The 15,390-nt window shown below is 35.6% G+C and overlaps 2 protein-coding genes across 2 annotated transcripts; one reads left to right on the top strand and one right to left on the bottom strand.

Moving 5' to 3' along the window:
- Window positions 1-4,803: 4,803 nt before the first annotated feature.
- LOTGIDRAFT_157889 (hypothetical protein) lies at window positions 4,804-6,868 on the top strand (the record flags this gene model as incomplete). The annotated part of the gene is made up of 4 exons (XM_009050479.1): window positions 4,804-4,891; window positions 5,381-5,550; window positions 5,982-6,092; window positions 6,806-6,868. The coding sequence occupies 4 exons, from the start codon at window positions 4,804-4,806 to the stop codon at window positions 6,866-6,868; spliced, it is 432 nt and encodes a 143-aa protein (XP_009048727.1).
- Window positions 6,869-8,926: 2,058 nt separating this feature from the next.
- LOTGIDRAFT_157888 (hypothetical protein) lies at window positions 8,927-14,541 on the bottom strand (the record flags this gene model as incomplete). The annotated part of the gene is made up of 4 exons (XM_009050478.1): window positions 8,927-9,400; window positions 9,658-9,695; window positions 10,130-10,273; window positions 13,434-14,541. The coding sequence occupies 4 exons, from the start codon at window positions 14,539-14,541 to the stop codon at window positions 8,927-8,929; spliced, it is 1,764 nt and encodes a 587-aa protein (XP_009048726.1).
- Between the last annotated feature and the right edge of the window lie 849 nt (window positions 14,542-15,390).

Here is a 15,390-nt window from a genome sequence, read left to right as displayed (position 1 = left end):
TCTCTCTAGTTTGATACCAGAATCTAGAAGCGACTCATTCCAGTAAAATCGTCACCATTAAGTTTGGATTACTGATTTACCAAAACACCTTTAATTTAAAAAGAAAATATCCAAGATGGCACATCAAGATTTTATTGAGAAATTCGGCGGAAAATGGAAACAAGAAAAAACAGAAAATTTTGAGGAATATTTTAAGATTATGGGTAAGTGTGCAGTTTAATTAGTTTTATTTTTATATTGAAAGGGATCGGGTAGTCGAATTATTTGATTATTTGATTGAAATTCCTACCAATTTGTACATCACAAACAGCGGTAGATCTCTGACTTTCTTTGATCTACCATTTTTAATTAAAACAAAAAAATGCTGGTAATATAATACTCTTATTGTAATCTATACCAATGTTTGTAGGTTGTCGTATAAATAGATCAAACTATATATGGCGCCAATGTTTCTAGGTTGTCGTATAAATGGATCAAACTATATATGGCGCCAATGTTTCTAGGTTGTCGTATAAATGGATCAAACTATATATGGCGCCAATGTTTGTAGGTTGTCGTATAAATGGATCAAACTATATATGACGCCAATGTTTCTAGGTTGTCGTATAAATAGATCAAACTATATATGGCGCCAATGTTTCTAGGTTGTCGTATAAATAGATCAAACTATATATGGCGCCAATGTTTCTAGGTTGTCGTATAAATGGATCAAATCATATATGGCGCCAATGTTTCTAGGTTGTCGTATAAATAGATCAAACTATATATGGCGCCAATGTTTCTAGGTTGTCGTATAAATAGACCAAACTATATATGGCGCCAATGTTTCTCGGTTGTACAAGTCTATCTATATCTGAAGAATGTCAAAATGGAAGCGATCAATTCAGTTCAATACTTCGTGAGAGTGTTGCAGGGAAATTATTTAACGATCGGAATGGAGATATTTTAGATGTCTTTAATTACACCTTTGGAAAAAGTAACATTGCCAGTACATATTATTTACTAAATATTGCTTTCAGAACATACTGATTTTTTAATACTGGTATTACATGTTGGCCTACTGGTACCATTTAATTTAGAGGGATGGGATCATGCTTGCTTTCTTGTTTTCAAACATCTTTTCAACTTGACATTATTTTTGATTCAATCATTACTGAAGAATGACAATATTAAATTTTTTTGGAACTTGAAATATTAGGCACTATTTCTAGAATTATTTTTTCCTTGAATAGGTCTATCCTATTATAGATTTGTTGATTTTAATGAAGTTAACTGTGTCATGTAGGCCTATGATCAATTTAATTAATTTTCAAGGCTAAAGGCTTATTTAAAAAAAGAAATAATCAATTTGGAGTTTTAAAATCATGAATTTACGCGCTTTGAAAAAAATCTCCCGACTTTTCACCAAAATCTCCAGATTTTTTTCCTGACATGTACACATGTATGATTTAACTGAATTAGTACCAAAATATCTTGGCTATCTTAACTACATGTACTTTTATTTATTACGATTCTTTTATCTTGGCAGATTTGAATATCGTCTTCAGGAAACTTTTGATGCAAATCAGCCCCACGGAGGAATATAAACTTGACGGCGACTATGTGGTCACGATTAACAACGTTGGGCCAACTTCAAATTATAACAAGTTTAAATTCAACGAGGAATTTGAAGAGGAAAGAATGGGAAATAAAATGAAAGTAGGTCCACAATAAATTGTTACGGCTGACATGGAAAAATTGTCTAGTCGTTCGGATGGGACAATAAATCGAGGCCCTGTGTGCTACTGTCTGTGTTCTTAAAGCCACTGTCACTGTGCTGTCCAACTTTCCCTATTCCATAATGCAAGCGGTGTCCTTCTTCATTAGCCAATCGTATGCAGAAAAGTGGGACGTAAAACTCCATTTCATTTCATTTTATTGTAGAGTTTATGTCGATTTGAAGATGGCAAGCTCATAAACTCTAGTACATCGGTTGATAATCCAGCTATAAAACCTCAAACTGTAACGATTGAAAAGATCACAGACGACCAAACCTTGACGGTACGTATTGATGCATACAAAACAATTCGTAACTGAGGCCCATTTTCAAACTGCTGCAGGAAGGCCCAACCAGATACATACTTGCTCGACAACCTACGTACCAAAGGTCGATCTTGCAATGACCTGATTTTGGAACGTCTTAATGTCCTATCTATAAAGCAAGGAACTAGGAAGCAGGGCTATGACTAAACATAAATCCTATTCGAGAACCGTCTCGTCTGATTACTTTAGAAGGGGTAAGAGATTTGAAATTCAAATTCATGTTTCTATTTTAAGACGATCGTGGTGGGTGATAACGACTTGGTGTGTAAAAGATATTTTAAAAGAGTTCCAGAATAGTTGAATCGAGAGAAGAGTTTTATATCGAGTGGATGTCATAACATGGAACCATCATCTAATGTTAAATAGAAATACATGTAGTCGTCTAAATATAAACTTTACCAGTTGATTCTCTTGACATGGCCATTATTTTCAAACCCTCGTGATAATTATAATTCATCGTCACTGCAACATAATGATACATATAAATATAAATTAACAGATTATTTCAGTGTTTAATAAAGCTATGAATATTGAAAATTAGTTCGTCTCGATTGACTAATTGCCAATTAATTGTTAATTGCTTGGATACTATTAAGCGTAATTAGTTGTGTTAATTACCTACCTTCCTATGCTTATATCTAATATAATTCGGTGCTCATATCTCATTTGTCATATTCTCTTTGTCATACAGAGGGATTAGTTAACGGTAGGTTGGTTGGTACATGTAGATGACAAGTTAAAGTCCACTTCCAGCAAATACTGGTGAGTTAAAATAGCAATAGACATTATATACAAAGCCCTTAGCCAGACCCCTTGTAATGTAACCGGAGGGCCAATGGTGTATAGTAAAGTCAAGAGGAATAAGATTTGAAAATAAACGGCTTAAATATCTCATTTTATGCAATTTGACAGGGTATTCTTGTAATATTGTTGTTATTTGGCCGCCACCCCTGCTCTTTGTAGTTGCCATTGGTAGATAAATCTCAATGGTTGATAGTAACAATTAAAATACATGAACAAGTCATGGTGAACAAGTCATGGTGAACAAGTCATGGTGAACAAGTCATGGTGAACAAGTCATGGTGATAATGTGTAATAGCAATTTAATTTAAATGCATATATTGATTAGATAAAAAAAAGAATATTAGTGTAAAAATGAATGAAGTTTTACGCACTACTTTTCTGCACCATGTGAGCTAATGAAGACGGGCAACGCCATGCAGGGTGCAATGAGGGAAATTTTTCCAGGACAGCGGCATTAGCCTGCTGTTTTTCGTTTGAATCCTGGACCTTCAAGTTAGTGAGCATCTAAATCACTGAACCACCGCGGCTCCCATATTATTAGTTTGGATAAACTGCTTCTTCGGTTAATTTCAACGTTTCAATTCACACATACAGGAATCTTTATCAAACATTCAAAACAATAAATGAATATCTGAAATTAGGTATTTTTTCTTGTTTTGTTGAAGGCTGCTATACTTATCAACTATGATCTAACGAAATTGCAATGAGGCACAAGTTCTAGGTCACTTATTAATTCAACCACTCAAATGCTGGTACCAAACACAATCCCACCACCGCTTACCACATGAGGCTTTGCACAACTTTAGATAATTGAAAATAAAAGTATTTCGAGGCAATGTCATTTTTGTTTTAATTGTATACGAACGGGCTTCAGAGTTATCCCCTGAAAAGTAATACGCCGTATAGCTGAAAGTAGATTCTTGCTTGTAGAGTAATTATCAAGAAGAGTATATCTCTGTGAGAAAAATTGTATTGTGTAATAGAGCGATACTTGTCTATCCACGACTGTACACCTCCAAAAAATATAAGTATCTGTTTTTACTTTTTCACACGTCATTGATTATAGTAGACACAGATTTTGACCTCTAACCTTAATACTTGGGACGAATTCATTATCATGGAAAGGTAAAAGGCGAATCTTTTATCCATGTCATCGTAGCGAGCGAATCACTCTTTAAAGAAGATAAGATGAAAATTATATGAAATGGAGTTTTATTATGCCCTCCAGTCCTGTACCTTAATGGAGTGCTGATCTTTGTTCTACTATCCTTTCCAAATCTAAGAGCGTCAATACGTTCAAGCACCGTCATGAATATTCTAAATATATCTAGGTTTTGCAGATCTAAATAGATTTAAAACCGCCGCACCTACGGAGATGCGGAAAGTCCCCATTTTTCTGTCTCTACACCAGCCGACATCTGTCCAAATAGCAATCACAGGCTGGAATAGAGACGGGTGTTTCGGTCACCAGTCCCTAATACGAGGTTCACTTACTAAAGAGAAACACGGTAGAGATTTGTAACAGTATCGGACGTGTTAAAGGCACGATGTAGAACAGCCTATGCCTACCTTTATGCAATAATGGATCGCTCTAAGTATGTCAAAGGTCAATATATGTGTCCAATAAAAAAAATAACGTGAAAAGATTCTGAAGTATTAAGTAAACATGCGATGGTTTGACAGCTCATTGACTTTTATATCTATATCTATATCTATAGTGAAACTCGGCCATTTCCCTCGAGTAAGGTGAAACAAGTCAGTGGTTTAATTCAGTTGCCAAAGAAATTGTATTAGTCAGTCTAAGCTTGTTAAGCTCGAAATAACTCTGGTTAGATCTTGAATTAATTCGATCAAACTTGGAAACGTTCTATAAGTATATTACACTGGGTAAAACTGAATTCATTTTCAAAATTAAAAATGGCTTTAGAGGAAATCAAAGAAAAATTTGCGGGAAAATGGAAACAGGACAGAAAAGAAAATTTTGAAGAATTTTTGAAAGTTATGAGTAAGTATTGATTTCAAACAATTTAAATTTCTCATTGAATTACAGAATAATCGTCAGTGTTGATATAGAGTTATCGAACTTTAAGGTTTTTTTAATCAATACGCACCTTAACTGCCCAAAAGAGATCGTAGAACGTTTTTAGATGTTATAGTAGGAATGCAAAGCTATAACGAACTTCGTCTTATACCTTGACTGCAATAGCCACCTTTCTTGTGTCGAGGGAAATGTGTAAATGAAGCCATTTGATTGAATTATACGTAAAGAAATACAGCCAATCAGAGGCCTCAAAAATGTCTCTAAACAATAAGGTGTGTACAGACTTTATGTCAAGTCAAGGACTTGCTGTATCCGCAAGCGACAATCCAATCAAATTGCTACATTCCGTGATACAAGAAAGATGGTTATTGCAGTCAAGATATAAACTCTTGGTATTATGAAGATGGAAGTCCACAGAATATAATATAACACACCATAATTTGTATTTAACAGAAATTAATTATGTTATGAGGAAAATGATGAACAATGTAAATCCAGAAGAAGAAATCTCAGTAGAAGACGACCATATCGTAGTCAGGTTTAAAGCCGGACCCATGACTAAAGAAAGCAAGTTTAAACTGAACGAGGAATTCGAAGAAGAACGAATGGGAATAATGATGAAGGTGGGCATTGAAATTGAAAAAAATATATCGAGATTTAATTATTTATAATTGATTCAAGTGATTGACCAATCAGCTGACTGGAATACTGAAATCATCTTTGAAGTTATCGAGAAAATAATGCCGTTGTCGCCTAAGAATGTTATTTACTAGGCTTCTTCACGGACTATTATGACCGATGAAACCCTAATATCCATAAAAACCGCCACCGAGATAACGGAAGTGACGTCGGTATGTGGTTGTATAGCAAAGGGGTGAGTGGGGGGTCCAATTCTGAAAAAAAAATTCTGCTGCCGACATTAAGCCTTTAAACCGACGAAACATATTTACATCAGTGTGTTCTTTTAATAACGGGCAGTGAAGATGTAATATGAAACTTGGTCGGTCCTGAAATCTAGAATGTCGACCATATAACTTTAAAATCTTTATTTTAGATAATAGGTCGCTATGAAGACGGGAAGATAAAAATGGAATGTTCACCAACAGATAAGGAAATGAAAGTTCAACATGCTACTCGAGAACGTGTCGGAGAAGAAGTTTTACTTGTAAGTATAAACTATAAATTAGACAATGCTCTCTACTGGTTGTATCAGTTCTTATATATTGTTTTCATATCACGTCATAGCACTTGATCTTGGCCTTGGAGTTGATAGCGCTATACTCTTACAATTACTCTAGCATATTATAGCACTTGACCTTGACCATGACCTGACCTTGACCTTGACCTTAGAGTTGATAGCGCTATACGCTAACAATTACTCCAGCATGTTATAGCACTTGACCTTCACCTCGGAGTTGATAGTGCTATACTCTTACAATTACTCTAGCATGTTATAGCACTTGACCTTGACCATAACCTGACCTTTACCTTGACCTTAGAGTTGATAGCGCTATACTATACATCTAGTTACTATGGCATGTTATAGCCTTTGACCTGGACCTTGGTCTTGGCAAATAGCCTTTAACTTTGGAGTTTTTAACATTGTGTAATACATCAAGTTACTATAGCATACTATAACCCTGACTTTGGCCTTAGGAGATTTTTACTCTATGCTATACAACCATTTACTATATCATGCTATAGATCCTTGACCTTGCAGTTCACTATGCCGCCGTTATAACCCATAACCTTGACCTGGAGTTAATACGGAATATTCTTTTCATACAGTGATCATATCATGTTATGAACCGTGACCTTGACCTTGAAGTTAATACCACTTTCGACCCCAAAAAGTTAAAAGAAGTATTTTAATTCCAGACCGTGGTTGTTGGAGATGGTGACGTCACGTGTAAAAGATATTTCAAAAGAGTACCAACGTAAAAACATATATCGACCAGAGAAAGCTATAGATTTTCCAAAAACTTAAATAAGAAGATTCTAGAGTTCCATCCATTTGATTGGTCATTCACAAAAATCGATTATTAGCTTTGATATTCAATCAGATTACTGTATTTCTTGATTTTATCTTAGGTATCCCAGCTTGTGTCACTGGTAGTTTGAAATTAACTTAGACGACAACATACCTTAAGTTATTTTTACATTGAAGTAAATACTCATCTGGAAAATTTTTTCCACTTCAAACACCAAGTAGAGATTTGTTGCACCCTAATTCTGATTTTTAACCATGTCATATTCCAAGTTGACTTGCTTTAAAACATATTGTTAATTAGTGTATGTATTTTCTGTTATTGTTAAGTCGTGTTTCTTGCTGTATGTAAGCTTACTAATGTACATGTTCTCATTTTTCGAATAAAATACGCTACTATACTATACATTCTCCTACAGTTAATGTGTTTCCGTGAGTTAGACGCTTGCTCGCTAACCCGAATGTCCGGGATTCAATCCCGGCATAGGTAGAGATGATACCTTCGGATTTTTTAACCCGGTTGAAGTCAGTGATGTAGGTAAGAGGGTCTGACATGCAAAAGCGTCTAGTCGATCAGATGGGACAATAAACCGAGGCCCCGCCCCTTAAGCTTCAGATTGTGCACATAAAGATCACTTGACAGATGGAAATCGAAAAAGAGTAACCTAATGATGCTGTCCTGGCAAAATGTCCCTCATTGCACAATGCATTGTGTTGCCTTTGTTCATTAACCCAATTAGGTGCAGTAGAGTAGGACGTCAAACTCATTTCATAAATAGTCGAGTTGTTGTTCCTTGCAGTTACAGTATACTGGAAAGGAATGTAAAGAAAGACAACTCTGCATGAGATATTTCCCGTTCCTGGTGTACTTTGGTCAAACGGAAGGAACAGTTACTCGTGATTTTGACTTCTTTATTACAAATGTAAATTTACAAGTTAACAATATCAGAAAGAATCAGTACCCTAAATCTTGCTACAATGTGAAACATTGTGTAAGCTATTATATGAAAGGCAGTATTCACAAAAAAGGGGGCTTTTTGACCTAGGGGTTAATTTTGAAGTTTTTGAGAGGTAATGCGACTCATCCTGTCTTGCATAACCTTAGAAAGGGGGTAATGTAAAATCGATCACGGGTCCTGAAAGGGGTAATAGAGAAAAAGTGGTTGAAAACCCCTGCACTAAATCTAGCAATAAGTCATTAAGCTTTAAAGATGGGTTCCTTTATATGAATAGAAAGTAGAGGTGTTCTAATACCAGTTTGTCTCACATATCCATAAGTAATTCATAATTAGCTAAATTAGAAGAGAATTATCAGCAGAATTCCATTGAGTGACAGATCAAGAAAAATCAAAAAGCCTTTTTTTGTTTATCCAGACTGTACATACATGGACATTTATGATTGGTTAAAACTCTTAATTATATGCAAGAAGAACATAATGATATGATTAAGAATACATGATAATTCATTAGAAACACCAATGAATCAAATAGTTTGATTAATTTGACACTAAAAAAAATAAGGAAACCCATCTTTAAGTATAGTTGAACATACCGAAACGTTTTATATAAAAACAATTCCTAGGGAATATCTCTTAAAATCGCTACAATGTAAAACATTGGTACAATACTAATTCACAGAAACGCTATAAGCACAAATTGGGCTAAAATATGAACCGAAAAAAATAACGAAAAGTATTGAATTTGTTCGATGCGCTGATAGCTGATATGTATAATGTTGAAACGTTGCGAGAACTATAATTTATATGCAGTATCTGTTAAAGCGTGCTAGTAGTAGATAAATGTAGATGTATAATGTTGAAACGTTGCGAGAACTATAATTCATAAAAATTGTCTGCTAAATTACCCTAGAAATACTTTAAAGTGGTTTGGTTCTTATACACGCCCGACAAATGATCTCCCCCTGTATTTCTTAGCATTCGCGAGTCCTCAACACTATCTGTAAAGCTGCTGCAGAGCTCAAGCAGAACTTCCACGGTAGACCGTTTGATTTCCTAATTGTCATTACTGAATGTAGGCGTCCACCCTTCCTTGATTTCATGCAATTTGAACAAGTCGATATTTGTCAAATTAAAAGGCTTAGCTTTCAATTCATCATCGGATAATTTGGAGAATATTCTCCCATCATAAGATTCCTTGTGACAGAGTCGAGCTAAATTGTCCATACTACACATACGTAAACGCACTTCAAGTTCCTGGACTGATAGATCTGTAAATGTCTTCTGCGGTGCTTTTGAGGATTTTGATTTCATTTTGGTCATAACTGCTGTAAGATAATTTTCCTTTTTAGGGCCCGTGTTAAAAACCTTTGCTAAATTCGGGTAATCGTAATCCGTTTCGATTTCGTCGTCGTCGTTTTCGTTGACTTCATAGATAGACTCGCTGTCTGCCTCGGGTTCTGATGATTGTTGGGAATGTCGTTCTTGGCCTTTCGCTTTCTTAAAAAATCCTTTAAATTTTGCTTTCATCTGGATAAAAAAATAAAGCATGTTTTATAAACAAAATCACTAGTTTATCAAATAATAGAGTAGGTTAGCTCAGTCAGTGCTGACACGGGTTCAAACGAAGCCTCAGTTCTAAGAATACAGACCGTGCTTTTGGTGAAAAGGAGGATACCAGCAGCGTCCACACATTTCAAATTGTAGGAAGAGTAAGATGGGAGGGGGGTGGGTGTGTGTTTGGGGGGGGGGGGGGGGGGTATCGTAACAGAAAGTATTACACTCACCCCATGTCCATCAGAGACTTTCTTTAACTTCATGTCATCTGGAATATAAGATTATGTGTATAACTTATGTACCATCTACATCCTTTGGGTTGACCTACTCTTGACTATGTGGTTTTTTTACCTTAATACACAAGTTGAATTTTTCAAAAAATTTTTCAAAATTTTTCAAAAGATTCAAAACTACATTTTTCATACGAGAAAGGTTGTCAATAGTCATACATGTACATTATTCAAGAGTTTTGTGCGTGTGTAAATATTACAAAACAAAACAAGAATGGCTGCGTACATGTGTATTGATTGGCCGGTTTAAAAATGACATAAAATCATGCATAGTTATCATCTCGGTCTAAAAGTACGAAGTTTTTTGCTGAAGGAAATTATGGAAGAAATATGTAATGGTTTCGGATGTTTTGAAGAAAAGATGCATGATAAAGTGAAACACGATAGAAGACGATGCCTTTTATAAACGTACCTGTTAATTTAGAAGAGTCCCCACTTGAGGCCCAGTCTACATCTGATAAAATTCCTCCTTGATCACCTTGGAATGTATTAAAACTCTCTTGTCTATTTAACGATTCAGTACTAATTTTACCTGATAGAGGTAATTTTACTTCAACTGAAAAAAAACAATAGTAATTTCAATTACATTTTATTGACATGAAGTTGAACCTATTGGACCTATTGGACTATTGGACCTATTGGGCCTATTGGGCCTATTGGGACCTTTGGACCTATTGGGCCTATTGGGCCTATTGGACCTATTGGACCTATTGGACTATTGGACTATTGGAACTTTTGAACCTTTTGAACTATTGGACCTACTGGACTATTGGAGCTATTGGATCTATTGGACATGTAAGACCTATTGGACCTATTGGACCTATTGGACTATTGGACCTATTGAACCTATTGAACCTATTGGACTTTTGGACTATTGGACGTATTGAACCCATTGAACCCATTGGACCTATTGGACCTATTGGACCTATTGGACCTATTGGACCTATTGGACCTATTGGACCTATTGGACTATTGGACTATTGGACCTATTGGACCTATTGGACTATTGGACCTATTGGACTATTGGACTATTGGACCTATTGGACCTATTGGACCTATTGGACCTATTGGACTATTGGACCTATTGAACCTATTGGACCTATTGAACCTATTGGGCCTATTGGACTATTGGACCTATTGAACCTATTGAACCTATTGGACTATTGGACCTATTGAACCTATTGGACTTATTGAACCTATTGGACCTATTGGACCTATTGGACCTATTGGACTATTGGACCTATTCTTAATTAATTCAACTGCAATACATATCATATATATATATATTAATGCCATCTTCAGAATGTCCAACTATTACAAAATTCTTATAATACCTTGACTGCAATAGCAAGTATTCTTGTATCACGAAAGTTTTTAAATGCAGCGATTCGAATGGATTGTACGTTAGCGAATACAGTTCACCAGAACAATAAGCCATAATGTCTCCAGTCTGTCTGTTGAGGTCTTTGATTGGCTGTATTCGCTTGCGTACAATCCAACCAAATCGCTTCATTCTATGATTCCAAGGTATAAGACGAAGCTCGTAAGAGCCTAATGTTGTGAAGACAAGACGCTTTCTGTTCTGTATCTTATTGATCTATTGAAATGGGGTTTTACTGTTTATGCTCATTCTTAACAAATCCAATTACAATACAAGTCAATAAGATATTATACAGATTGTTAAAGTGTTATATATATGTATATCGGTGGCTATTATTGCTTCGCATCATTTCAAGGTCAGTCAGATGTTATTAGTTCCTGTAATTATAGAAAAGTTTAACCGTATATGACGTCACTATCACACCCGCTGATATTAATATCTACGGGCCTAAAATGCACGTATATGCAAACTCAAAATTTGAATGGTGAAAATATATACTCCAAACAATTTAAGTTTGAAAAAACACTCTACAATCGTTTTAAATTTCTATGACAAGTTGACATGAATGTCGTATGACTCAATCCAATCATATGACTAAAAGTTGATCAGGTTTTATAGAAGAAATATAATCCCATTTTCAACAGATTGTGGCTTTGATTGGTTGTTATCAAGGAAGTTAGATATCTTCAATACATACTAGTTACTACAGTTTCTAAAATAGTATTGCCCTGTATCAATATAATTACGGAACCAATGACGTCATGATATATGTAAAAACTGCACGAGAGGATGTTAACGCTTTATCAGCTTTGTCACTTAAGTCCGGCGCGCACACGAGCCATCAGCTCAGGCAGAATTCTTTCGTGCACTTCTGCTTAAGGCGATAGCTTCCGTTTGCGGGTAAATTTGTGTAAGATTTTGGTCATTCGTGGCGAAAAGTTGAAAATCAAACGTGTTTGATAATTTTTTCCACGAATGAACAAATGCTTGTGTGTGCACGTAACTAAAGCTATCTGCTTAGTGGTAAATTTATGCGCATGCATGCGTAGTCACGTGACAATTCAGAATGGCCGCGCTCATGGAATTGAAACTGGTGTAGTGTAGGGAATAATCCTTAAAGATGGGTTCCCTTATTTTCATTTATGAAAATGAAAATGCTAGTACAAGTAGAGGTGTTCTAATGACTTGGAAAATAACCAGTTAGTCTCACAAGTCCATAATTAATTCATAATTAGCTACATTAGAAGAGAATTACCAGCAGAATTCCAATGAGTGACCGATCAAGAACGGTCAAAAGGTCTTTTTTTTTGTTCATCCAGACTGTACATACATGGTTAAAACTCTTAATTATATGCAATAAGAACATGATATGATTAAGAATACATGATAAATCATTAGAAAAACCAATTAATCAAATGGTTTGCTTAATTTGACAATAAAAAAACAAGGAAACCCATCCTTAAAAGCGACAAGTATAGCTGAAAATGAGTTCCATTAGCTGGCCGAGAAATTAATATTATCCCGACAATATCTCTGTAATACTAGTACGAAGAACGTTCTAGTTATCTGGTAATTCACAGCAATAAGAATTCAAAATAATTCTAGTAAGCCCGAATGAATGTATTTTGTACCTAGTTTTTCTTTCATCAAAACGGCCAAGGTCGTGTCGCAATAAACCATCAAAATGTATTTGATATAAGAGGTTCATGGATGACTTGTTATCTTTGACTACGGAATGCAACTTAAAAGGACTGTAAAGAGGTTTCCTTGATTCTTAATGTATATCAAGAACACTGATAGCATTTATTCGCAAATTTTGTTGCAAACGCCGGTAATATTATCGTCAAGTATAACTAAAAATGTGTTCCATTAGCTGACCAAGAAAATATTAACATCATCCCTTCATCCCCTTCACAGAAATGAGAATTCAAAATTTTCTTAGCAATCCCAGATAAATTTCATAATTTAGAATTTTAACTTAATCTTAAACATGTACTTCAAAATAATCCTAGCAATCCCGGATAAATTTTATAGTTTAGAATTTCAATTTTAATCTTATACTTCAAAATTATCCTCGTAATCACGAATGAATGTATTTTGTACCTAGTTTATCTATCGTCAAAACGGCCAAGTTCGTGATTTCAGGTATATCAAAGGACATACGATTTGCGTCATTCCATGAGACGTGTGACAAATTTAAAGGTGCACAAACCAAGGCATCAGGATTTTGAGGATGAGGATTCTAGCATGGTTTAGATTATGGTATGCTACAACGATCGAGTTTTTAATCATGAAATTTCGTGGAAATTGAGAGTCAACAATTTTTATAACTTACCGGGTCTTCTCTTTGGTGTTGATACAAAAGGTCGAACTGGGGCGATTTTTGACAAACCCCCGCGAGGTGGACGGGGAGGGGGCTCGTCTGGACATTCATCCACGGGCGAATCATCGACTGTTGCGAATCGCATACGTGATTTCCTGGTAAATTCCATATACAAGGCTCTGTCCATGACCTGTCGTCCGGCCTGCGTGTCTCGGAAATTCTTAATAACAAAGAACTCGTAATCCTGGGAATCCATATAGAGCGGATACTGAATAGTGACTTCTTCAAGTTCAGAATTACTTAACGGGATCATAATAGCTGTACGTTTCATAAATTTATTCGGTGCCGGATCGGGATGAAGACTTTTATAGTGTCCGAACAAAATTTGTTCCTTATAAACCTTATCCAACAAAATCTTTCCTGCAAAGTTGTCCAAATTGTCGATGGCTTCTTTAATGTCAGAGGAAATACGTTCCTTCGAAAATTGATCGGTGAACTGGACGATTTGTGGAAGGGGAAATCGTTGGATAACTTCCTGTATGGTATACTCATAATCGTCACGCAACACCCGAAAATGCCCTTTGACCGAAGACGCAATAAGAAGCGTCTCCTTTTCATTATGTTTACACTTTAAGTAACTTGTCTGACGTTTGTCTTTTGGCTTCTTCCAGCCGACTGTTTCAAGAACGTCACCTTTTTTGATGGTCACTGCGTTACCATTATCTGCAATACCAATAATCTGGTCCAGAACCTCAACATACCGCGGAAAGTCGGTTACTACATCCTCCATTGTTCTGTATACATGGTACACACCATATTTGGGAAGAACTCGAACGCAACCTTTATACGACACTGGGATGCTGACGTCATCTCCGACTATTTTTGAATATCTTCCAGAATATTCACCGGAAGAGGGGACCCATTCTACAAATCTCCCGCGTATTTTCTTCACGACTTCGCACGAGTCTATTTTGATCAAATCCCCCAGGGAAAACGAGGTAATCTCGTCCCCACTTTCATAACCCTCACAGACTCTGACAACACATGGGAACGATACAGTATTGGCAATATCTCGCAAAGTTGTTGTACTCTCTGACCACTCTATATCAAATTCCGCCATCTTGGTTTCCGTTTTCAGACAAGTCAAACAAAAATGTTATTTAAGCCACAAGAATCCGAGAAACTAACGTAGCAAAGACGTGAAGCTTACACTTGAATGATATGTTACTCCGGTTCAAATTTCAAAAATCCACAAAATGGAGAAGAATTGCTGGGTCCATTGTCAATAGTCACTGAAAGTCGTTGACCTTACGAACACCAATCGCCTTTTATATCCTTTAAGACGAGCAAAGTTGGAAATTATCACTGCATATTAGTGTTCATCGTCTAAATGTCGTAGAGAAGTTGCTTTTCGATAGGAAGATAGAGAAGTATAAACGCTGTATTTATAATGGTAATTCCAGAAACATCATTTGTCACGGATAAGTTATGTACCACGTATTTCCTTCAAGGACACAATGACAATTATTATAGTTTATTCTGTTTCTGCCTAAGTTACTGTTTATAATTGAAATTCCCTACAAATATAAAGAAAAAGAGTTAAAGATAAATGCCAATGCATAAACGAATTAAACTGTGTTCGCACACTGGCAGTTTTAGCCAATTAAGTCAAAGACTTGCGCCAATTTGCATGATTTATGCAAATTTGTGCAATATGTTAGATTACAAATTAATGTGCTCATTATATTCATTATATTTGGGAAAATATGGGAATGACCAACTGATTTATTTCTCTTAGGTACTGGAAGCTAATTCCACCAATAAAGAGGAACAAGTTACGAGATTGCATTGGGAAAGCAATTCAACAATCCATACTATTAACAAGGCAGTTCTCATTATATTTTTAAGATAAGATGGCAAACAACAAATAAATTGTCAATTTCAAGGTAGATAAATAAAACCTTTTCTT

The sequence above is a fragment of the Lottia gigantea genome, assembly GCF_000327385.1.
Source record: "Lottia gigantea unplaced genomic scaffold LOTGIsca_15, whole genome shotgun sequence".
NCBI classification, from domain to species: Eukaryota; Metazoa; Mollusca; class Gastropoda; family Lottiidae; genus Lottia; species Lottia gigantea.
Note: the sequence above shows the minus strand (reverse complement) of the source record. Positions and strands in the feature narration are given on the sequence as shown.